Here is a 23,601-nt window from a genome sequence, read left to right on the forward strand (position 1 = left end):
GATTACAGCAGGCAGCCATTTATAGGAAACTGTGGTGTGTAAACTTGAAAAATGGCTGTAACATGTCTGAGAGATGCTTCGTCAGAGGACTGTTATGTTTGTGGATCCAAAGTCAAGGAGGAGGCATCTGCAACAGTGAAAACTCTTCCCCCATCCTCCCTCCAGCGCGAGAAGCTATATTCTACTGACTCCTCTGTGGGCAGAAAAAGGTGCAGGGAGAGGAGCCTCTTTACACTGTATCATCTAGACAATTTTCATGAACTTTCAAGTAAGCACAAATGCCCAAAAGTCATAGGCTGAAGAAAAGGCTAAAAAAGAAACCCTTGCTATGTTCTTGGATACATCTTGTCACAAGCCCAATCAAAGAAAGTGAATACCTGCAAATTTAATTTTCTTGGAGAAAAAAAAGGACAAGCTTTCCTGAGAAGTGAAAATTTCAGGCTTCCCGCCATATGTTAATTTGTCTGGATTGTTTAAAAGTCTATTTTTCTACTGAAAATTTTAATATTCCCTTAACGAAGTACTCCCCTAAACTTGCTGTTGCTTTTCGTAAGCCACTGCAGTTGAGTTCCTAACAGGGGAACAAAATACTCATTTTTCCTTAATATGATGTAGTGATACCTCTCCTTACATCGGTGCTGCCTTAAGTGTAACAGGGAAGTACCCTTTATATTCTTAAATAAAAGTTTAAAAGTGAAAATAAGAGCTGCGTGTGAGCTGGAGTGACCCAGGTGATTTCACACACCTTCCCCTCACTCTCCCCAGCCAAGAGGACAAGCTGGAAGAAAGCACAAAAGCACAAGTAGCAAGTGTGAAAGGCAACAGGCAGCTTTTTTGGCCCTGCCCTAGCCCTGTAAGGAGAGGATGACCAGAAATTCTACATACAGTCATGTGTGCAGGCATGGATGCTTGGACCGTAAGCCCCAGGTTTTCGGTTTGAGATGCTTTTCCAGCTGGTTCTGCCTGATGGCTTTGGGTGGTCCCACTTAGGCGCTCAGGGAGAACACTCTGCTTGCCTTGAAGCTCCACATAAATGAAGTGTGTGATGCAGGTAGCAACTTAAATATTGTAGAGTTTACTTTTCTCCTTCCTTTCAGTCAAAACAGAGGAAGAGGTTTTTTGGATGTCATATACCAGGTTTTCTTTTCAGTAGCAGTTTACAAAACTCATGCTGAAATATGTTTCATATGATCTTTTCCTGGGAAGTACTATGACAGCCAGTGTTTTGGGAACTGGCAGAGAAATCCCGAGCAATGCAAACATCACATCTTTAGAAATCGTCTATCTATCTCTTCTGAGGGGCAAAAAAAAAAAAGTCTCTATTAAAAAGAAAAATGAAGACGCAAATGTGTCGTTCTTTGGTCACGTTACCAGGATTCAGAATCTTTTTAATTTTAGTTGAAAAGATATTTGCTTTCAGAGTTTTTCTATTTTGAAGTGTCTGTGGAAAACATAGCCTTTCTTGTGTAGGGATAATATTATTGTTTAGTTCCAAAGGTAGGAGCGTGTGGGAATTGTTGAAGTAAAAGAACCGATAGTGGTGTGGAAGCAGTGCCGGCCAGGCCATGGTGTCCTCTTCCAGCTGCCTCCAGACACAGCTGGAAACCAAGCTCAGTACTCGGTTATCTGAGGGAAACCCCACAGTGTATCCATGTGGCATTTAAACAGTATTTTTCTGTTTCTGCAGGAGATTGCTTCATTCTTAACCACTCGATTATGATTCTACTCAAAACTTTCTTGGTTGATTAATATTCCACGTGCCTTTAGCTGTTTTTACCTATCACCTACTGCATGTCTAAATGCAAAATGACCTTTTTAAGACATATAGAAACTATTTTTGTAGGCTAAATTTGCCACCTTTTTTTTTGAAAGAAAAAATACTGAGAAAAAAAAAGGAAGAATTACATATCATGCTAAGGCTAACTCCTATTGTAATCACCTGTAGGAAATCGATAGTTCTTACTTTTTTAGGCAAGGGTCACATTTATTTTCAGAGGAGAAAAGTAACCTTATATTTTAAAATTACTTTGCTCTCTAGATGTTCAGTTTGAGCACTGTGTTAATGGAAAATATTTCAACGTATGAACAATAAATGCTATTGGAATATGCTAGTGAAATGGAATATTACAGTATTTTTTGTGGAATCATAAAGATTTTAAAAGCATAGCCAGAATATTCTTTAAAAAGATGAGAAAATACTTGATTTTTTTTCCTGTGTAGTACATCATACAGCATACTCAGTGTGCCTATGTGTAAGATAGAAATGGTAAATCATTAGGAAGAAAAAAATATGTATGTACACACACAATGTAGAATATTTTGGTCACAAAAATGCAGTAGTGGAAAGACATGAAAGAGGTGGTGATTTTAAAAAATCAAATCTTTCTGGGAACAGTTAATAAGCTAGAAGCTAGGAGATTTTGAGGAGTTATACTACTTTATGGTTATATAGAATTTTCCTAATGCCACGTTAAAGAAGTATTATTCTGATTTTACAGAGGGACGAATGTGACTATGATTTACAAAATTATGACAAGACAGGGAGCTGCTGCTCTGAAGCCAGCTATCCTGCTGTTCAGCCATATCAAAGGGCCTACAAATTAACACCATGTATTTCCAGATTTTTGTCTGCATAAGTACTCTTTCTCCTCATAGATAAGGCCTTGGCAAGCCAAAAATTTTCCTGGTCAGACGCTGCAGTGAGTTGGAATCTGAGATTGTATAGGTCTGACACTAACTTGCTAGATAGTCCTTACTTGTGTTACTTAATTTGGACTTCTCATTTTACAAAAGGTTGCAATTATTTTTACTTGCTAAAGATTACATTTATATCTGAAAAGTACTAAAGCAAATCAATGCCAGAGAGATGAGTAAAAAAACCTGTCCATCCTTTCTTAAGTAGAATTATTCAGTTGCACTTAGGAACATTGCTTTACATTTTAATTTTTTTTTACCAACAGTGCCTTTAAAAACAGTTTATACAGCTGATTAACATACTTAGCTTTTGTCTAATAATTCTGACAATCTTCAATTTTTGCTAATATAGCTTAGATTGAGGGATGCAGCCATTTTCTTATCCTTCCAGCTTTCTAAAGGAGGTCTTTGAGGCTGCCTCTGTGAAGCCAAAGTTACAAGTCCTTAAAAAACAACACACCAAAAATTTGAAGCCAAGGAGTATTTTCTCATGCACTACATCTGTTAAATAAGAGGCAATTTCAGACTGTGAGTGCTGCATCACCAAGTCCCAGGGCAGGGGATTCTTCCAAGAAAGCCCATTGTATCTATGCTCCTGTTCCTAGAGGTGTGCTGACATCTGACAGTGGTACTCATGACTGCACTGCCAAAAGTACTGACTCTAATAATGGATAATACTGAAGTTCCTCTTTTATCACTTGCCAAAAAAGTCTGTTCAGAATTCAACATGTGAGGGTAAGTTCAGGCTCCATCAAAGTCAGTTGGAGTTTTGCCATCAACTTTGATGGGGCCAGGAGTCCATCCGTCATGTCTTCTGGATAACATGATGCAATTTCTTCGGAAAGCCAAATGTTAGCTCTGTTGTAGTTGGTTGCAAAACCCATTATACACGTCCTTCATTTAGACCAAAGTTTGACTCACTGTCTTCAGTGGCCCAAGATGTAACTGTCATACTAGTGCCTGCTCTTCTCTGTTGCAGATCTGTTATACTGCTTGTTCTTGCAGAGGCAATTCAAACATCCAATTCTTCACATTCGAGCAAAATTCTTAAAGAGCTACATATGGATAGGGCAAGAATCTTGAATTTAGATAGAGAGAAGTAAGTGAGGACAAATATAGTGATATCTACATGTAATAGGGTGTTTAAGTGACATCAGTGTTCTGCTACTAATATATGATCTTAAACAGCCTGTTATCTAAAGAAGATATTTTCAGTGTACCTTTAAATTAAAGCAATTAATTTAACAGAAAAATGGATATGTGTTTATTGAAGTTAAAAATGAAGAAAAAAAAGCATAGTAAAAAAGGAATATTTTAAAAACCTCATCAAAAATTAGTAAAATCTATCACACAGGTAAAGATGGAAAATATTTGTCATCCCAGACTGAGAAGCTGTATTGAATGGAAAATATAAAGGTTACTGAATGCTACGTGGGAATAAATAGAAGAATATGCAGTCTTCTAAATGGCATTATAATTAGCATACATAGTTGTTTTAATTTAGAGATAAAGTCAATGGTTGCAATTAATTCTAAATCCCAGTCTTCGAATAGTTCAGGAGGTTGAGACATGTAGCATGAAACATACAGCCCCTCATGAGTCCTACAGCAAAACTAAACAGCTGAGAACAAAATGGCCTCGAGACAGAGTGGGGCAGCGGTCCTGCTAGCTAGGTGCCGGCAGCAGAAGGGGCTGCAGGGGGTGGGTGGCCTGGGCTAAGACAGGAAACGGGTTTCAAGGGAGAGCGGGGTCCCTTGAGGAGGTGGGATCAAGGGCACAAGGGCTTGGGAACCACTGCCTCACATTCAGTACTGCGTTTGCACATTGCATACCTGAAATGGTAAAACTTCATCAATTTGTGCCATAAGTTGTAGGCAGTGCTGCTACAGGTAACACAGTGGGTGTGAAAGGTACTGCCATAGGAGCTATAGGGTTTTGCCTGCATTAAGATTTCTGACCTCAGCTGGGTCACAAGGTTAGCTCTGAAGAAAGACTAGAAACTACATTTACATGTCCACTGAGACTGGTGGCACTTCAGCAAGGGACCATGAGTCTTGTGTATGATCCCTTTCACTCCTAATGACTTTTTGACTACGTGTTTCTTTTTGTGTCCTGTAATGATATCTGTCAAACAAATTAAAAATCAGGGACGACTTCAGTTCCCTTCCCTTCTTTTTATTTCTTCACATTCAATTGAATTTTTTTCTTATTTCAGGTAAGCTTATATTTTTTTCCCCTCTCAGTTATTCTGATATGATCAGTTCAGGGAGCTGAGCTGCAAAAATAACCACACTGCTAATTCTGAAGCCTGTATTGCAAATACAGGAAAATACATGTGCCGTGAGGAGATGTGGCATTAAGAAGGGATTTAGAAATTAGGTGTTTTGAAAAAGTAAGTCAAGTCAGTAATACTTATCACATGCAAATAGATGGCACACATTATCAGGGAATTTATTTGCTTACCATATTTCGTATGTTTGAAACAATTTTGTTGGTGACTTGTTTGCTTCACTGCTTAGAAGTAATTGACAAAGACAAAAAGGAAGCCTACAGAGGGTGGAAGCAAGGACAGGTAGCCTGGGAGGAATACAGAGAAATTGTCCAAGCAGCCAGGGATCAGGGTAGGAAAGCTAAAGCCCTGACAGAACTAAATCTGGCCAAGGATGTCAAGGGCAACAAGAAAAGCTTCTATAGGTATGTTGGTGATAAAAGGAAAACTAGGAAAAATATGGGCCCTCTCCTGAAGGGAATGGGAGACCTAGTTACCTGGGATGTGGAGGAGGCTGAGGTACTCAATGATTTTTTTGCCTCAGTCTTCACTGGCAAATGTTCAAGCCACACTGCCCAAGTCGCAGAAGGCAAAGGCAGGGACTGGGAGAATGAACTGCCCACTGTAGAAGATCAGGTTTGAGACCATCTAAGGAACCCAAAGGCGCACAAGATGAGATGCATCCATGGGTCCTGAGGGAACTGGTGGATGAAGTTACTAAGTCACTATATCACATTTGAAGTTGTGGCAGTCCGGTGAAGTTCCTACTGACTGGAAAAGGGGAAACCCCCATTTGAAAAGGAAGAAAAGGAAGAGCTGGGGAACTACAGACCAGCCAGTCTCACCTCTATGCCTGGCAAGATCATGGAACAGATCCTCCTGGAAACTGTGCTAAGGCACATGAAAATAAGGAGGTGATTGGTGACAGCCAACATGGCTTCACTAAGGGCCTGACACATTTGGTGGCCTCCTACAACCGTTACAGTGTTGGTTGATAAGGGACGAGCGACTGACATCATCTACCTGGACTTGTGCAAAGCATTCGACACTGTCATGCACGACATCCTCGTCTCTAAATTGGAGAGACATGGATTTGATGGATGGACCACTCAGTGGATAAGGAATTGGATGGATGGTCACACTCAAAGAGTTGCAGTCAATAGCTTGATCCAAATGGAGACCAGTGACAAGTGGCATTCCTCAGGGGTTGGTATTGGGACCATCACTGTTTAACATCTTTGTCAGCAACATTCACAGTGGATTGAATGCACCCTCAGCAAGTATCCTTGTGTAAGACTGCACCAAGCTATGCAGTGCAGTCAACACACTGGAGGGAAGGGATGCCATCAAGAGGGACCATGACTGGCTTGAGAGGTGGGCCCATGCGAACCTCACGAAGTTCAATAAGACCAAGTGCAAGATACTGCACATGGGCCAGGGCAATCCCCAACACAAGTACGGGCTGGGCAGAGAATGGATTGAGAGCAGCTCTGAGGAGAAGGACTTGGGGATGTTGGTTTATGAGAAGCTCAGCATGACCCGGCAGTGTGCACTTGCAGCCCAGAAAGCTAACAGTATCCTGGGCTACATCAAAAGGAATGTGACCAGCAGGTCAAAGGAGGCGATTCTCCCCCTCTACTGCACTCTGGTGAGACCCCACCTGGAGTACTGCATCCAGCTCTGGGGCCCTCAACATAAGAAGGACATGGACCTGTTGGAGCGAGTCCAGAGGAGGGCCACAAAGATGATCAGTGGGCTGGACCACCTCTCCTATGAAGACAGGCTAAGAGAGTTGGGGTTGTTCAACCTGGAGAAGAGAAGACTCCGGGGTTACCTCACAGCAGCCTTCCAGTACCTGAAGTGGGGGGCCTACAAGAAAGCTGGAGAGAGACTTTTTACAAGGGCATGTAGCGATAGGACAAGGGGTAAAGGCTTTAAACTGAAAGAGGGTAAATTTAGGTTAGATATAAGGAAGAAATTCTTCATTATGAGGGTGGTGAGGCACTGAAGCACGTTGCCCAGAGAAATTGTGGATGCCCCATCCCTGGAAATGTTCAAGGCCAGGTTGGATGGGGCTTTGAGCAACCTGGTCTGGTTGAAGATGTCCCTGCCCATGACAGCGGGGTTGGAACTAGATTGTCTTTAAAGTCCTTTGCAACACAAACCATTCTATGATTCTATGAATTGTTTTGGGATGGCAGCATAAGGTCCTATAAAGTGGAGACAGGAGGAAAATAACAGATTTTTTTTTACTCTTGCATTTGTATTAAGATGATAAGTGAAATTCTGTGACTTTAGAAGTAAAGGATTGAAAATACTTTATCCTCTTTCTGTAGGTATTAATAGCAGCATATCTGCTCACTGGTGCTGTTGGTGTGGAAGTCTGGCAGAAGCCTTTGCTATTTGGTTATTACATTACAGACGTATTAGTAATCTTGCTTATAGGTAAGTCCAGATCCATGCAAAACTATACTGCTTTTTAATTATTTTTATTAGATATTTCTTATATTTCCTTCATACTTTTTTTTCTTTTTAGTAAGTGTTGGCTAGTCCAAAAAACACACAAATAGAGCTGATTAAAAGGGCTAATACTGGAAAACTTTAAGAAAAGTAAAATATTTTGGAAATGTTTTTCCTCACTGAATTACTATCTGTTGCACACAAATCATATAGAAAGCATTCCTTATCTGCATGTGCAGTTCAGTGCGTGTGCTGGCTGGCTGGCTGGCTCTCAAAGTCTCAGGAACTCCTTCTGTCACTCAGGTAAAATGTCACTCACATTTACGTATATTATAAGTTTAATGTTTTGGCCTGCAGCACATTATGCTCCACAACATTATGGATAGAAGGAATAAAGGCATTATGTAAATAATCTGAGGAGGCGCAACTGTAAATTTGAAAAAGAGCCAGGTGGTTTCTAAGCTCTTCTTTAGAATTACTCTCTGAACAGAAGCGATGCATTTTTCATACACAGCAAGAGCCTATTTGCTCATTATTTGATACTGTTAGTGCAGTTTGAAATACACATTGAACATTTTTCAAGTGCTATAGCTAGACTGAGAACAAGAGCAGTTAAATTTTAATGAGTTAGAAACAGGGTAATCAGCTAAAAATGTGGGTATGCAAAATGGCTTTGGTGTGTTGCTTGGAAGGTAAAGAAATTAGCGTATAAATTTTAGGGATTTTTATATGAGCATACAAGGGATGAGAAGGCGGCACCAAAAAAAGGTGTCTGGCACAGACAGTGTAGACTTACATCCCAAGAAGTGTCTTCTGTCCTTGAGCCAAGTGGACAGTTTGGATATCGGTGCTCACCCAACGCTGACTCTAACTAGGAGCAATCCGCACATTTTGAGGGGGGACTTTTGAATTCACTGTGTTGACATGTGCTTTCACCACCCTTTCGCATGGACAGGTCTTCAGCAGGTACAGCCTCCAGCCTCAGCAGTGCTTCCCAGAATTCCCAGATTGGAAAAGACCCTGCCTTCAGGCTGTGCTTTCTAATGAGCACTGTGTACGAGGACATGGTTTTGACAGTCCTTTGTGCATTACCCAGAGTATAAAACCGACCGTGTGTGACCAAGATTGTACAGTTTTCTCTTCTTTTTGTCGGGCCTGTTTTAGGCAGTCTGAGGAGAAGAGAGAAAGGAAGAGGAAAAAATAGTGGTTGCCTTTTCAGTAGCCAGCGAATTATTCAGCTTGACAGAGATGTAGCTATAAAATGCCCTCTGGTGGCTGCAGGGCACGGAGGGACAGGGAGTGATTCGTGCTCTGGAAGGAGCGCCGCGAGTCCAGGAGAGATGGATGCTGGCTCTCCCAGAAGTGGCAGGTTAGGCCTGCGTTGGCGTGAGGTGCTAGCATGGGCTAGTCCATTGAACACGCTCGTTCCGTGCGACGCACGTCGCTGCTTTTGTTCCTGTCACTAAGGCACGTGACAGCCCGTTCGGTGAGTACACTCATGGCTTCCCTTGCGCTTGGGAAGCCGTGGATGAAGGTTTAATTCAAACTGTTCAACATATTAGGAAGGTCTGTGATAAGGAAGCGTGGCAATGTCACCAGATCTGCAGAAGCGAGCGTCCTTTTTCATACTCTACCAAAACCAGATGCAAAGCAAGGTTTGATGGACTATTCCATTAGCATCAGAAAGAAGTACTGCTTCTGTCTCATGTCGTACGCATGCATGAATGGATCCGTGAGCAGAGAACTGAGCATTTCTTCCATCATTGTCCCAAGCTCTTAGTTATGTGAGAGCCGAAAGATTTCTTTAAAAACATTGTTTCTTGCACATTAGCCACAATGCCATTAACAGGGCAACTTTTGCAGATTAATTGTAGTTAAATAAGGGTTTAAAGTATGCAAGAAATAATCTTGGTTGACTCTATATTACGAAATTGTCACAGTGCTTAGTAAATCTCTTAAAAACAGACACTAAATTTAAATATTAAAAAAGTAAAATCCTCCCACTGAGGATCATGCTGATCCAGAAAGCACTGCCACTCCACCACAGGTTTGAATCTCAGCTCAGCAATACTGATTAAGGTGGTTATCATTGGATAAGCCGTGTGCAGTGAATATGGATGTATAAAGTTTTTAGAAACTTGCAGTAAATTGCAGGACCCCACTGTGACTGCAGAAAAAATGTCTGTCTAACCTATACCAAGGGCCAAGCAGCCATTAAGATTAAATTATTCTCTCCCTTGTTGAGGCTACAGCAAGTGTGTCTTGCTCAGGCAGATCCATTTGTATCAGAGAGCCCACGCTCTGGGGTGCTCAGTTAAATGCCTTTGTGGCTAGTTATAAAAACAAAGCAGGGTAGTGGGCCTCTGATGCTTTTTACGAGTTAGTTTCCCAGGACCCTGAGAGGAGCCATTAAACCCTAACTAGCCGTCCTTAACCATCTGATGGCATTTAGTAGTCACTAGTGGTCCTTCTAACAGTGAACCTGTAGCTGCTCCATCAATACTTGGCATTCGTTTGGGGCTTTTACCGTTCTGTACACAACAGGAGTTCAGCTGCTGAGCTGCCGCTTCTCCGAGAACAGTTGGGCTTTAGCTAGTACCTTCTGTAGTGGGAAGAAATCCAAACGAGATGCACAGAGTGGAGTTTTTCAGATATCTTTCCTGGAGTTTCGGGGGGGGGGGCGGGAAAAGAATAGCCCATGTATAACCTCAGGGTAAACCCTGCAAAAGCACCTCCTCAGAGGACGCTGTGATATCACCAGATGACACTCACCCGCTGAAAAGAATGGAATTTTTATCAGGTGCCAGAACACACAAAGATACACATGAAAGTGCAGCAATAGTGGTGTTTAGATTAGATGTTTTAGGAAAGCCTCCCAAGAGAGAGCTTTACGTATGTCCCTGGGAACTGTCTAGCACACCGTGAACACCTGTAGGAAGGCCAAGTCTTGGGCTGCTGAACAGTGACCTTGGAGGACTCCCCTGTGAAGCAGAGAAACTTCTGCGTAGCATTTTATGGGAATTTTTCAGCTACCCAGAGAGCAGAAACCTGTAATTTTCACAGGCAGTGAATACAATTCCTCCAAAACACACACCTAGCTGGACACCAAACAAAGGAAGAAGGCCATTTCTCCTGTTTCCAGCGTGTGTTGTCCTGGCTGCTAGACAGAAATGTCTTTTCTCTCCTAACATGAAAGCAGCCAGACCTTTCCAAAGTTATGTGCCTGTGTGCTCAGCTGGAACTAATTACTTCTGCTCTCAGCAAGGCTCCTGTGGATGACACTCCAAAAGCTCTCTTGGGATTTAACCACAATTGTCCCATAGCATTATCTGGCTAACTAGGGTCCCTTCAAAGGGCAGCACTGGGGTGAGAGCTATCATTTATTTTCACCTCTCCAGGGTCTCCCAAATGCCTAGCATTCCCTGTCCCTGTGCTATCAGGTTGAGAGTAATATAAAATATTTACAATAAGCATTTTAAAACAGTCAACTCACTATGTAAAGTCTAGTACCACAAATGATGCTATAGACTTCATAAGAAATTGTCACTGACAGGTAAACAACAGTAGCTCAGGGAGCAGCATTACTAATTGATGATGGTTTCTGTCTCACGTTGCAATTAAATGACCTGTAATAGATGCATGTTCTGAATTAAGTAGTTCTTATTCTTGGGACATTCATACTTGCTCTCTATGAGATAGATAGATTTTACAATGTCCAATAAAATTTGAGTTCAGGCTGCAATCCTCTCCTCACTGGAGACATATATCTGTTTACTTGACTGTTCATTTCCATGCAACGTACTGGAAATTTCTTTCAGTCTATTAAATGTGTTCAGAATTGGCCAGAGGGCCCAGCAGTTATGGTGGGATGCACATAAACAAGCAAAGTGTTATCATGTCAGCTTCATTCCTTAGGAAGCCAGGTTGGAAAAATGATTCCTGGATGCACAGAAAGATTCCTGCTCCTCCTCAGTATTAATTGCAACCACAGGAATAAGCTTTGTGTTAAAAGGACCACTAAAGCATGGAGTGTATATGTTGTACTTCGTCAGTGTCTGGCACATGGGGCAGACAGTTCTGTTATCCAGACACGGGGGCACATTTGAGTCCACTCTATCTGGTCAACACTGGCTACTGAAGCCTATGGCAAAGCTGGGACAAATTTTCAAAGTACAGGTTTGAACATGAAATGTGAATGGAGTACTAACATCTGTCAGAGATCTGAAACTTGAACTTTCTTTTAGAGATGGGGCCAAAACATTCAGAATTTTTTCCTATGATGTGTATTGGAGTGGGTTCTGTGCTGACTTTTGCAGAGTGTGTGTTCCTTGAGGTTCACTCCTTCTCTTAACTACTTAAGTATATAAAATGAGGAGTAAATACAGAAATGAAAACGTAATAGCAGCAAAAAACTAATTATGAGACCAAGCTACAGCATTTGAAACATGCCAAGTATTTGAATTCTGTCATAGTGGGAAAGCAGAGTTACGCATCCAAAACAGTGTCTTGTCCTTACACTGTGTCCTATATTGCATGTATCAAAGGAGGACACAGAAGTCCTTGCAGTGGGTAATTATACAGCAGCCTGCCCTTTTTTCGGTGTCAGAAAATGTTTAGGAGGCCATGGTCAAATTATAAATCGTTTCTGCCTCATACAGATAAGTCATTCCATAGTGATTTCCTATAGCTCCCATCGCAAAGTGGCTGATGGTTCTGCCTTACTGATGGATAGTTGAATGATTAAACATTAAGTGATATGTTTTCAAAATGTTATCACTCCGACAGGCTTTGACTAGCCTTGTTTGAAAAGTGTGGTTAACATGAGTTGGCTTCTACATGTCTGTCACCAATTTAACATTTATTTAAAGCATTGTTGTGACAGATTGTACAAGACTTTGTTGAAGTAAAGGGTGTGAAATACTCACCTGTCACTCGAGATATATATAAAAGGCAGTTGAGTTCATGTTTGGAGTAACTCATCTGAACCAGTCAGCACAATAATCCGGAAAACCAGAGCGCTGAAGGCCGGAGGCAGAGCAGTGTCACGGGATGCTAATTACAAGTGGGAATGGGTTCAGTGGTGGTAGCTGTGAGGAGTCATCCCACGGGTGGTGGGAGCCCCAGAAGAAAGTCAAATAAGGGAGTTCACCTGGTGGAATCCTTCTGGAAACCAGCCTGGGCTTTTCAAATGAAGGTACCATTTCTCTGGTGCTCGATTCTTGCTGTGCCTAGAAAAAAGAGAATGATGTGTACATGCTGTGTGAACAGGACTACATCAAAGAAGCATCTACATCCATAAACTAACTTCTCAGTTTGTACCAAATCCCTCCAAATGCTAATTGTTAGCTTGCAGCTCAGTTCGAGAGAGATACATGCAGTGTGTACTTCCTTAGACACTGAACATAAGCTGTAAAATCAACAAGCATGATAAATGCATCCCTTTACAATCTTTATACTCAGGAAGTATTCAGATGCTAAACATCCAAAACATACATCAACTTTGTGCATGAAGACAGTGCTTATGATTACACTGTGCTCTTAATCCCTGTAAAATCATTTTATACTGTATAGATCTGTTCGGGTGTATTTTTCATCTGTCCTTAAATTGCTTAAGTTTCAGACTTCACAGGCTCAATTAAGTGTGAAAATTATATACTCATTTTCTAAGCTTTTTTTTTTTATTACTAGATGGTTCTAAGTTTGCCATTTTGTATAATAATAAAATGTAATTTTACAGTTACTGGACAACTCAATATGCGACTGTCTGTTTGCAGAACCAATTAAAAGAGTTGTCTTCTCAAGACATGCCTGAGAAAATCACACTGTTCCATAAAAAGCTGCTGTTCCAGTTCTAAATGTTCACTATCTGATGAAGCTTGCTTCCAGGCACTGATCAGTGTGCTAAACATTCAGTGTCTTAAGATATTTTCATGTGTCTAGCTGCTCTAAATGCGGAAGAAATTTGGAAAAAGCATGGAAAAAGTATTTAAAGATTTTTCCAAGCTAATATTGAGGCCTCAATACTTTTAATCTTAGTTTTTTGTCTGATGGCCAAGAAAGGTAAATGATAACATCCAATTTCTTTAGAGAAAGCACTAACTGTGATGAATTATTAACCTAGAGACAGAAAGGCCAAGCAGTATACTGGAGGCAGCCACGTGGAGGTGTGGGCAATTGAAGAACGAGAGGAGGGTGATGATAGTATTTCATTTGTAGGCTCAAATGCAGCTACAACTGCCTGCTGTTAGAGAGTTGATTTTTACTGAGCTCAGCTTCTGCAATATGCCCAGGAGAAGGTCTGCACAGACCTCTTCACTGCATCCCAAATGGGAGGAATGCTCTGGGGAGTCCTTTTTTTTGGAGGAGCACAGCAGGGATGGAAGGGTACTTTCCTAAACGAATTCCCACGGTTTCCAGTGTGGTGTTCACCTAAAATTACATCCCTGTATTGCACTGTATCATTTTTGAACTTTATGAGGAAGAGCCAATTCTTAACGAATAATATTTCGACACTTTTCTTAGGACAGTTTAAGTACGATTCACTTGTCAGGCACTTGCCAACAAACGCGATTTAAAATAGCAAAGGTGTGGAGAAGATAAGCAGCTAAGATAAACATTGTCCTTCCTTTGAAGCAATATAATTTGTTTAAAGATAGTAGTTTAGGTGTCTTGGCTACCAACTTGGAGTCGCTTCTTTATTTAGTGGTGGTTACAGTCTGTGAAGTTTCATGTATTCAGGACCCTGGCTACCTGCGGTAGACTTTCTACCTTTGCCTGAACGCAGGTGGGACTCTTCTGTTGGTTACTGAAACAGCATTTTCTAGAACTGACAGTAGTGTTGGCAGTTCATTTCTGCCCATACCTTCTCTTTCCCTTGCAAGAGCAAGTCTGTGTTTTGCAGAAATGCCTAGATGAACTCGGGTACGGCAGCCACACTAAGTAACTGCAGCGTGTCATGGAAACAACCTGCCAGTCTGCAGGTCTTCAGTAGTCTTTAATTATATGAGGGTTTAAGAGTGGCCTCATATAACTAAACTGAAATACATTATTGTTAGTCTAGGCTAACATAGGGGACAAATGTACCATGGTATCCATCATATGCTAGCCTTTTTTTTTTTTTTTTTTTTTAAATTCACTCAACATCTTACTGTTTTGGAATTGAATTTGAAAGCACCAAATGAAATCTAAAATTTATGAGAATTATCTTTTTGATCCCTTATACACATGTGTGTATATATATATGAGCATGTCTGTATCTCTGTGTGTATGTATCTGTGTGCTTATGTGTATATATATTTGGAAAACAAGATAATGCCTTTATTTCTGACATATCTCTAATCCTGAATTCCTGAATGCATTGGGTTTTGTTTTTGTTTGTGTTTGTGTGTTTGTGTGTTTTTGTTTTTGTTTTTATATGGACATGTAATTCCTGATAAAGAGCTTTGCAAATGCTTATTTCTCTGAAAAGGGAGTCAGACAGTGCAAGGCAGAGGACTGACCATATGATTGTACCTAAATCCGAGGATTTGGGCTTGATACCTCCAGCCCACGAGAACTCCCTGTGTGTATCTGTGCCACCCATCTGTGCTTTAGTATTTCTGCCTTTAATACAGGCCTGTGTTCTTACAGTTGGGTGTCAGAATTTAAATCAGCTGGAAAACAGGGGAAAATATTAAAGGAGAAATTAAAAAATACTGGAAGAGTGGTAGTACTTCTAATAACACTTGAGAAGTTCTATTTTCTGTAACGTGTTAAAAAGGTCTAATGCACTAAACTTGATTTTTAAATGATTTTAAAATAAAATATGTACATTTAGGACATTAAAAAAAAAAAAAAGCTCCATCATCATCACTCGGGCAGTGCCAGGGTGGCTGAGCGCCAGGGAGGCAGCGGTGGGTTTGCTTTCCAGGCTGCACCTTTTGTTCCCCAGACCAGCGGGGAATGGCAGCAATGCGGAAGCAGCAATTTAGCCCCTGGGCACAAAGGGATCCTTAATGCCAATTAAAAAGCAGGCTTAATGAGTACCAAAAGCAGCCCCCAAGCCAGGCCTCCTCTGCTAAAAAGAGATGGGAAAGCAACATGTTGTAGGAAATGATGGAATTTTGAAAATCCCATAAGAAACAGGGGAACACCCTTTGCTTTCCCTACTGCGTCCTCAGCTCTCGCTCTGCTAAAAGCGAAGCCATAGAAAAATACAGAGGAGTAACTGGTGTAACTGCCCCATTTGGAAAGTGGCTTTTAGCTAGCTGGGGGATTGTTTGTGGTCAGTGTGTTATTTCTAACTAAAATGGCACTTCATAAAAATAACAAATTGTTGGCAACCATTGCTCTTTGAATTCTATTTCTAGTTCTAGTCTCTATTTCTGTTCCTCTCGGTTGCTTTTCTCCTAACAAATCAAACTTCAGGATTGCAGCAGGAAATTTAGATTTAACCTCAAGAGTCAATGTTTTGTCTCATGTCTGCTCTAATGTGATACAGATGTTGGAACTGCTGTACGTAACTCAAGATTTTATTGAACCAGCCCTCCCTGCCTAATAGAAAACATAGCTAACTGGAGTGCACATTAAACACAGATCACTCTGAAGGCACTAAGCTTGTGAATTTTAGAAATATATTTACAAAATACTTGGTATATTACTTCAGTTGCACATCCTTCAGCTGTTTGATATGGAGTTTCTGCCATGGGAAAGCAACAGAGCTCTTTATCATCTTACTTGTTTTAAAAAGCAAAAACAAGAAGTAAACATGTAAAAATGCAATACCTGAAATTATTTACAGGCTGGATATTCTTTTTTTTTTTCCCAATTCTTTGTTTTCTCCTCTTTAAAAGATAACCAGAAAGTCTGGAGAAATAGATTATCTATTACATCCCTTTTTACTACTTCTGTTTTTCCAACAATCCTCATCTCCACTATTCTTGCTTTTTCTAGTTTTTCTTTTCTTGAGTTGCCACAGTGGCCAGAGCATGCTAAACACTTGGGTATGTCTTTGATGAGGACTGAAAGGTAAACACTGACGTTGCTCAAAACTCTGCTATGCCACATTAGCTCCAGTACAAAGTCATCTGAAATCAGTTCTTTCCTCTATTCATTCTTATTTTTCCTTATTTCTAATAATGATTTCTAATAATGAGATTAAAGTTTTCTACTTTTCTGTACAAACAGTACACTGTGTTTCTTAAATAAGATTTTTTTAAGGTAAAAGCAGAAGGTTTGCAACATCAGAGTCCTTTTCTTGCCTGTAACAAAATAGGGATTATGTATTAATTTAGAGCACTAAAACCAATCCTCATGCCTTATAATATAAAATTTGGGCAGAAATATGCTTCCCAGAGCAATCTCCAAACAGCAAACAGACCAGGGAAAAGCTCATTGATACACAGAAAGTGGGGGGAAAAAACCAAACCAAAACCAGAGAGCTCTGCAGGGAGACACAGAGATTTAAAGATTTTGATATATATTTTCACCCTGTTAGGCTGACTGATACCGTGGCTTTTTCGTTTAAACCTCAAACTTCCACTTCTTGCTGGAGGTCTTCTTTCACCCTTGGGTGGACCAATGTATTTTGGATGTGGATGGTAGATGGGGTACAACTGGGTCTTTGGGCAGCTCTAGGGCTGCTGGCAGCTGTGTTGGTAATACCAGCAGCAATGCAGATAGAGCCTTAGCAGAGGCGAATTCCTTCTCCTTTGTGGGTTAAAGCTGAGCTCCGGAAAGGTCACAGCTGTAGAAAAGAAAATAGTAAAAAACCTGCCTCGTTCAGAGATGTCCATGTCATGAAAATTAATTCATTGCAGCTATTGTATCGGCAAAGCAGATCATCAGTTGAACCTTAGTATATTGAGCTATAAACCTGTTATTTCCCCAGTAATGTCGGCAGCCCTGTTTGAGGTTAATTGTCTTTATGTATTCCATTGGAAGGCTTTTGGTGTCTGACTTTTTTTTTTTTCTATATAAACAGAGCTCATGCAAAATGGGGTCGTGATCTTGGGTCCAGCAAAGGAACCTGTATGACAAATAACTGATCCTACCTACTAACTACATCAGAATTTTAAAAAAATCTTTCTGGTCTTGTTACTCATTACACAAGAAAATCTGTATCAGCAACTATTTCTAGCAGCTAGCTTTTGGAAAAAGGAGGAAGGTTTTATTATTGCCTAAAGCCTCCAAACTCAGTTCGTATCTTGTAATGAGTACAGGAATACTGAGTCATTTTTAAAATAGCACACATGTTAAAATAGCTCTGTTATCATATGGGAAAACTCTGAGGTCGTCAGTGTAGCAGGACTGTATATCATTACATATGAATCTTTTTGTCTTCCAGGCTTCAGTCTATTTCTTTCATTTCCACAAACACTGTACAACATTCACAGGTAAGTTAATTAACATTAAATAAGTTCTATCCCCCCCATTTAATTCTGCATATTCAATGGTTTCCTTACTTGAGAAATAAATGCAATGCTTGCAGTAGCCTAGCTTCTTTCAGCCAGATGCTGTCCTGATAATGTAGTAAAAGGTTTTTCTGGTCGGTTTTCGGAATCTGACTGGTTTCTTTTCCATGTTTATAACTCCTTTCCGTTTCCTTTCACTTGACATTCTCCAGGCAGCCTCACACTGGTCCTGCACAGTAAACTGATGAAAGCTCTGTAGTTACAAACGCTGCGTTTTATTTGCAGTCAAATGTGATTTGTAACTTCTACCTGCGCTAGGTAAAATTCTGTAGCCGATCATCCTGTACTCCATGAAGTAATTTATTGGCTTCCAGATCCTTCTGTAAAACTTTCCTCTGCATGAGGTCTGCAGATAATTGCTGTCAGATACAAGCTAGGCAGGGGGCAAGCTGTGATTACATCTAAGAGCTGGCTTGCTGCACCTAGGAATTTTATACACGGCTAGTTTATACTCCGATGGCCTATTTTTATTGATGCTGCCTGCTTTCCGCTAGTATTTGCTAGCTCATTTCACTCATCTGTCACATCAGGTCTCTCAGGTCCTAAGTGTCCTGGAGGAGGGACTGTCACTGACTGTCTTCAGGAATTAGTGGAAATTAATATTAACATTTAAATTTTGGAGAGACTGTAAGACAATGACGCATCGCTCCTACGCAGTCCTTTTCACGTCGCAGTACTCGGTGTAGTTGATGAAAGCGTGAACAGCCCCGAGCTGGGGCAGGAAGGGCGGAGGAGGGTCAGGAGATGTGGGGCAGGAAAGGCTGAGGACCCGCAGGAAGGCTGGGCTTTGGGGCAGGGTGCTGGGAGCCGCAGCGCGAGGGACTGGGGACCAGGGGTGCGAGGGATGCCAGGTGGGGGAAGACTGGGAGAAGGGGGACAGCACCTTGGGCATGTCAGTCCCTGGCAGCAGCAGTGTTTACCCTGATGAACATTTAGTTTCTGCGTGCTCTCCTCTCATGTCAGGACTTTTGTTTAGTGTTTCCTTTCCAAGTCATCACTGGACATAGTTTCTCTCAAGCCCTCCGGTGGGTTTGTCATTCCTCTGAACAGAAGAGCACAGTAATTTCAAACATCCAGTCAGGTTTGGTTGAAGGATGCACACACAAGCTATTTGCTGATGAGGGATTTGAGTTTTCCAATCATCGCCTCTCTTTCTTCATCCTGCTGCCTGTTCTCAGTTGTTATTTTATCAGAAGAATATTCTTTTTTGCAGTGAGAAAGATATTTATTGGACTTTTGTCTAGATGTTTCTGTAAATACAAATGTTCAGAGATTTTAAACAGGACATTTACCACTACACTTCAAACACAGAATTGCTCTTCTGAACCATTGTGTGAAGAAATGGTTTAGTGGCAGTGAACTTCAGTAAATTAAACCTCCTACTCCTTTTATAACCTCTCAATGAGTTTTGCCTGAGTGAGAAAGATGCAAGATACATGCAAAAGCTGTTGATCTTACAGTTACCTTTTTCCTAACCGATCGAAAATACAGTCGTTTACTACCTTTAATAGTACTACCTTTAAAAACCATCTTAAAATATCCAAAAAAACACAGTGCCTTATTATTTTTCCTGTACTTTAATTAGCAAAAAATGCCTCCCCTTTTTAAGGCTGTACTTTGGCAACGCTACGGGACTGGCTAGCAGCATCCCCTCTAGACCTAAACAACAGCTATGCCTGCCAGCCATGTGCTTGCCTCGGTTGCCACTGAAAACATGGGGTGCATTGGCTGGACTAATTTCATGTCTCATGTCAGAAGTTTCATCCTCTAAATATATATATATACATAATTCACAGCAAGCCTGCATGCTGTGCGTTTGGATGACAACTACGAGTACTGCAGCTGGCTTTATGTAAGCTGAGTGGTCCATTGCCAGGCAATGATGAGCAGGTGAAGCTGACCAGAAGCTATGTGAACACGCCAGTGTAATTTTACCCCAGAAATAAATGTTACTTGGGTATCCTAGAATTTCTTGTAAAATGTCTGGGTACCTGGCACATTTGCACCGGTAGTTGTGTTGCAAGATGAATTCTTGGGCTGAGTTTAGGCTAGAGTTTGAAGTTACCATGCGGAAATAGAATGGATAAATTTTCTTACTCCATAAAATCGTTGTATTTATTTGCAGAGCACATTTAAAGAAAACACTGAAGAATGATTCTTTGTATGAAGCACTCCTACCTCTTGTGTCACCTCTGTTGCTGTTCATTCTTCTTACAGTCTGGGTGGTTTTATCTCCAGGCAACATATTAGCAAAGCAACCAAGATTGTTTTTGTGGATGGTTGGGGTTGCTTTCTCAAACGTTATTGTAAGTATGTTTGTGGTGGTGGTGGTATTATTTGGAGATAGCTTTCTATTTTTATGTGAATAAACGGAAGGGAACAGAAACTGTAGCTAAAACTCAGCAGAATCACACAGCTCTTCTACCTCTGTGTTACGCTCCGTCTTACAAAAATATGCCGCAGCAGTTGTCTGGACTAGGGACGCTTCCAGTACTGCAACACCTACTCTACCACAGCATAACATTTTTATGGGGGTCCTTTTTTTTCCTGAGGGTTTATGAAAACCCTAGGCAGACCTTACTTAGTTCCAGAAATGTAACAGATATTCCCCAACATACAAGGCAGAACTGGGGACTTCTCTAAGCAAAAGAAAGCTCAGCACAGGCACAGATATACCAGCAAGAGTAGGGGGCTTGTAGCCTTCCCCTGCTGCTGTGCCCATTAGTGTGGTACGTGCGCTCCTGTATCCTGACGTTCGGCTCATCCCACTTTTTCCCTTCACCGTTTGGCAGAAGGCCGTACCGCTGACAGCATTTTTAGGGAAAGATGTGAAGACAGGCAGGGGCCTTGTGCTGGCTCTCTGCCCACAGGTTAGTTGCTCCTATACCAGATCACTGTGACCAGTTTCCCCGCTTTAATGCCTATGAGGCAACATAAACCTCGGAGAAGTAATGGCACGGGCAGCCAGACACTGCAGTTGACCCAGGGCTTTCCTCTCTGGTGGAGGCCCTTTGCCTGTCTTCTTGCCAGGAGAGAGGCAAGGGAGCTGCAGCCAAGTAGAAAGGTGTTCCTCCATTTAATGCTAAAATACCCCGAAGGATAGTGACTAGTGCAATTTTAGGAAAATAGTCTCCAACACCATCTAAAATCATGTCACTGAGCAATGCTACATCCAATTTAAGAAGTGAAAGTCTTGAAGTGCCTTGCATTATGAGAGAGATCTTTGAAAATGTGGGCTTTTAAGAGAGAAAGCATAACCGCTCTAGAAATTTGTATTCAGGAATGGAAAAGAAATCATAATTGTGATTTGTCAGATGTATCCTATAAATGTACATTTGAGGGTCACAAATCAAACGGTTCTGTCTTAAGGACTTAATCTCACAAAAGTTAGGTTATTTTCAGATGTATGAGTTTTACTGTATGCATTTTTCATTACCTAATCTACCCCTTTTTCTTAAGAGAACAGCGTAGATTCCAAAATGAGAAATACAATTATTTCATACCAGTGGGGAAAGGGCCTTCAGAGTTTGGCAGGTGACAGGTTCTGCACATACATCTTAATCAACCAAGAGCGATTGTGGCAGGATACTTGCAGGAGAAAAATAGCAAGGCAAACCAGAAGTTTCTTTGTAGACTGCATTTTATTAGACATTGAGTGCAATGCATATTCTTCAGGCCTTGTTTTTACCAAAACATCTACTGCAGTGTTAGAGGCTCGTGTGAATTAAAATGTATGCCTGTGAGTTGAAATTTTTAATATTTTAAAAGCAAGCATTAAAAATGTATGAGTGTTAGTTGGAATTTATAACATTTCAAAAGTTAAAAACAAGCCTGTATTTCCTTTCACCTCCTCTGGTCCCTTATACACACATTTCCTCCAGCATCCAAGTAAGGCTTGTCATGGCAATGCTTTTCTTCTCCATAACAGTCTGACGCGCTGGGTTTCCATTATCCGCTCTGTAGACCACAAACTGCAGGCCATGTTTCTCTATCTACCAGTATCTTGAACGCCTCGTTCCTTTCACAACGTATTTAGTTGCCCAGCAGATCCCCTGGGCTAAATGCCCAGTCTCAGACCTGGCCTCGTAGCCGTGCAATGTCAGGACGAATAGGGAAGGTGATGTCTGCCTGGGAACGGGCAGAAAGATGGGCCGTTTCCAGCATGTTTTGGCTAAACCAAGGGAAAAAGGCCTCCAAGGCCTAAAAAAAGAAAGCTGCTCACCTGTGAGAGGACTTCTTTTCCCAGTCCCCGCGGCTGGCAGCGGGGCTGCCTATGGGTTGAGCACCCCTCTTGCTGAGAAGCTCAGACCTTGCTTTGAGATTTGCTCCTAGGGCAAGTCGCAGAAATATCCAGGTCTGAGCAAATCACCACAGAGCACCACTGTCACAGCTCCCACTTAGGAAGCCCTCAGAGGCATGTGTGTGAGTCCAAGAGGAGGGGATGGAGTGGGTAAGTCCCATGGAGGGGACCTTCAGCCATCACCATAGCAGGAGCGCAGTGGCCGACGTGGTGGCCAGCTGACGAGCAGGGGCACCTTAGATCTTGGACATCACAGAATCACAGAATCATTAAGGTTGGAAAAGACCTCGAAGATCAACAAGTGCTAGCATTAACCCAACACCACCATGCCCTCTCAGTAAAGAAATTTTTCCTAATATCTAGTCTAAACCTCCCCTGGCACAACTTGAGGCCATTTCCTCTCGTCCTATCGCTGGTTACTTGGGAGAAGAGACCAACACCCTCGTCACCACAACCCCCTTTCAGGTAGGTGTAGAGAGTGATAAGGTCTCCCCTCAGCCTCCTCTTCTTCAGACTCAACAACTCCAGTTCCCTCAGCCGCTCCCCATAAGACTTGTGCTCCAGACCCCTCACCAGCTTCGTTGCCCTCTCTGGACACACTCCAACAACTCAATGTCCTTCTTGTAGTGAGGGGCATGCTTCATGAGGAACCTCCCAGGGGAGATGGTAAGGGAGAAGACGCTAAGGGCCTACCCTGGGGCACAAACTGCAGCTGCTAGAGGTTTAAATTCAGCGGGGCCAGGGTAGCGTTGCAAGGTGTAGGCGAGGGGGTTGGCAAAGCACAGGGCACAGTCCCGTAGCCTCACCTTTTCTTTCCAGTCTGCCCCTCCAGACTCCAGCGCCTTCATCTCCTCGTGCTGTTTGTGCCTCACTCGTAGGGTCAGTCAGTGCTTCAGGGGGAATGAGGAATCGAGGGAGGACCACAGAGCATGGTCCATTTTGCGGTCCCGTGGTACACTGAAGGTGAATTGCTCCCAATATTAATAAGCAATCTTTATGAAAAATCGAGTACCGTACTTAAAATGGTGTATTAATGGTTTAAAACAATGTGAAAACCAACCTCTGGACAGGTGCAATTATTCAGTGGGAAAAATTACAGCATATAGATTGCTTTAGCCATTTCCGATACCCTCTGGAACAAACCCCAAAGGACAACACAAAAACTGGTGTTATTTAAAAAAATTCGTAATCAATACTGATAATGCATGGTAAGCAAACGTATTTACATTAGGTACAAATGCTTACTTCTTGCATTATTGAAAGTTATTTTTTTTTCATGGCTTATTTTTGCATTCTTCAGCTTCCACAGCACAGACAGTAAAGCCAGTATGTTTTCCCTATGGTCAGGCTCCCACTGCTGCTGTCATAGGATTTCAGGCACTATACAAGGAATTAATTTTTCATTCTTCTACTGTCTTCAGGATACA

The 23,601-nt window shown here is 41.6% G+C and overlaps 1 protein-coding gene across 1 annotated transcript in view; it reads left to right on the plus strand.

Annotated features, from left to right (window-relative positions):
• The window catches only part of LOC309417482 (ethanolaminephosphotransferase 1-like), a gene marked incomplete at both ends in the record, with an annotated part of 55,542 nt that overhangs the window by 29,729 nt on the left and 2,212 nt on the right, over positions 1–23,601 (plus strand). The window contains 3 exons of the mRNA XM_082014989.1: positions 7,300–7,408; positions 17,748–17,796; positions 20,000–20,180. Coding sequence (XP_081871115.1) covers positions 7,300–7,408; positions 17,748–17,796; positions 20,000–20,180 — 339 coding nt within the window. The remainder of the gene's footprint in view (positions 1–7,299; positions 7,409–17,747; positions 17,797–19,999; positions 20,181–23,601) is intronic.

The sequence above is a fragment of the Phaethon aethereus genome, assembly GCF_964289735.1.
Source record: "Phaethon aethereus genome assembly, chromosome: 2".
In the NCBI taxonomy this organism is placed as follows: Eukaryota; Metazoa; Chordata; class Aves; order Phaethontiformes; family Phaethontidae; genus Phaethon; species Phaethon aethereus.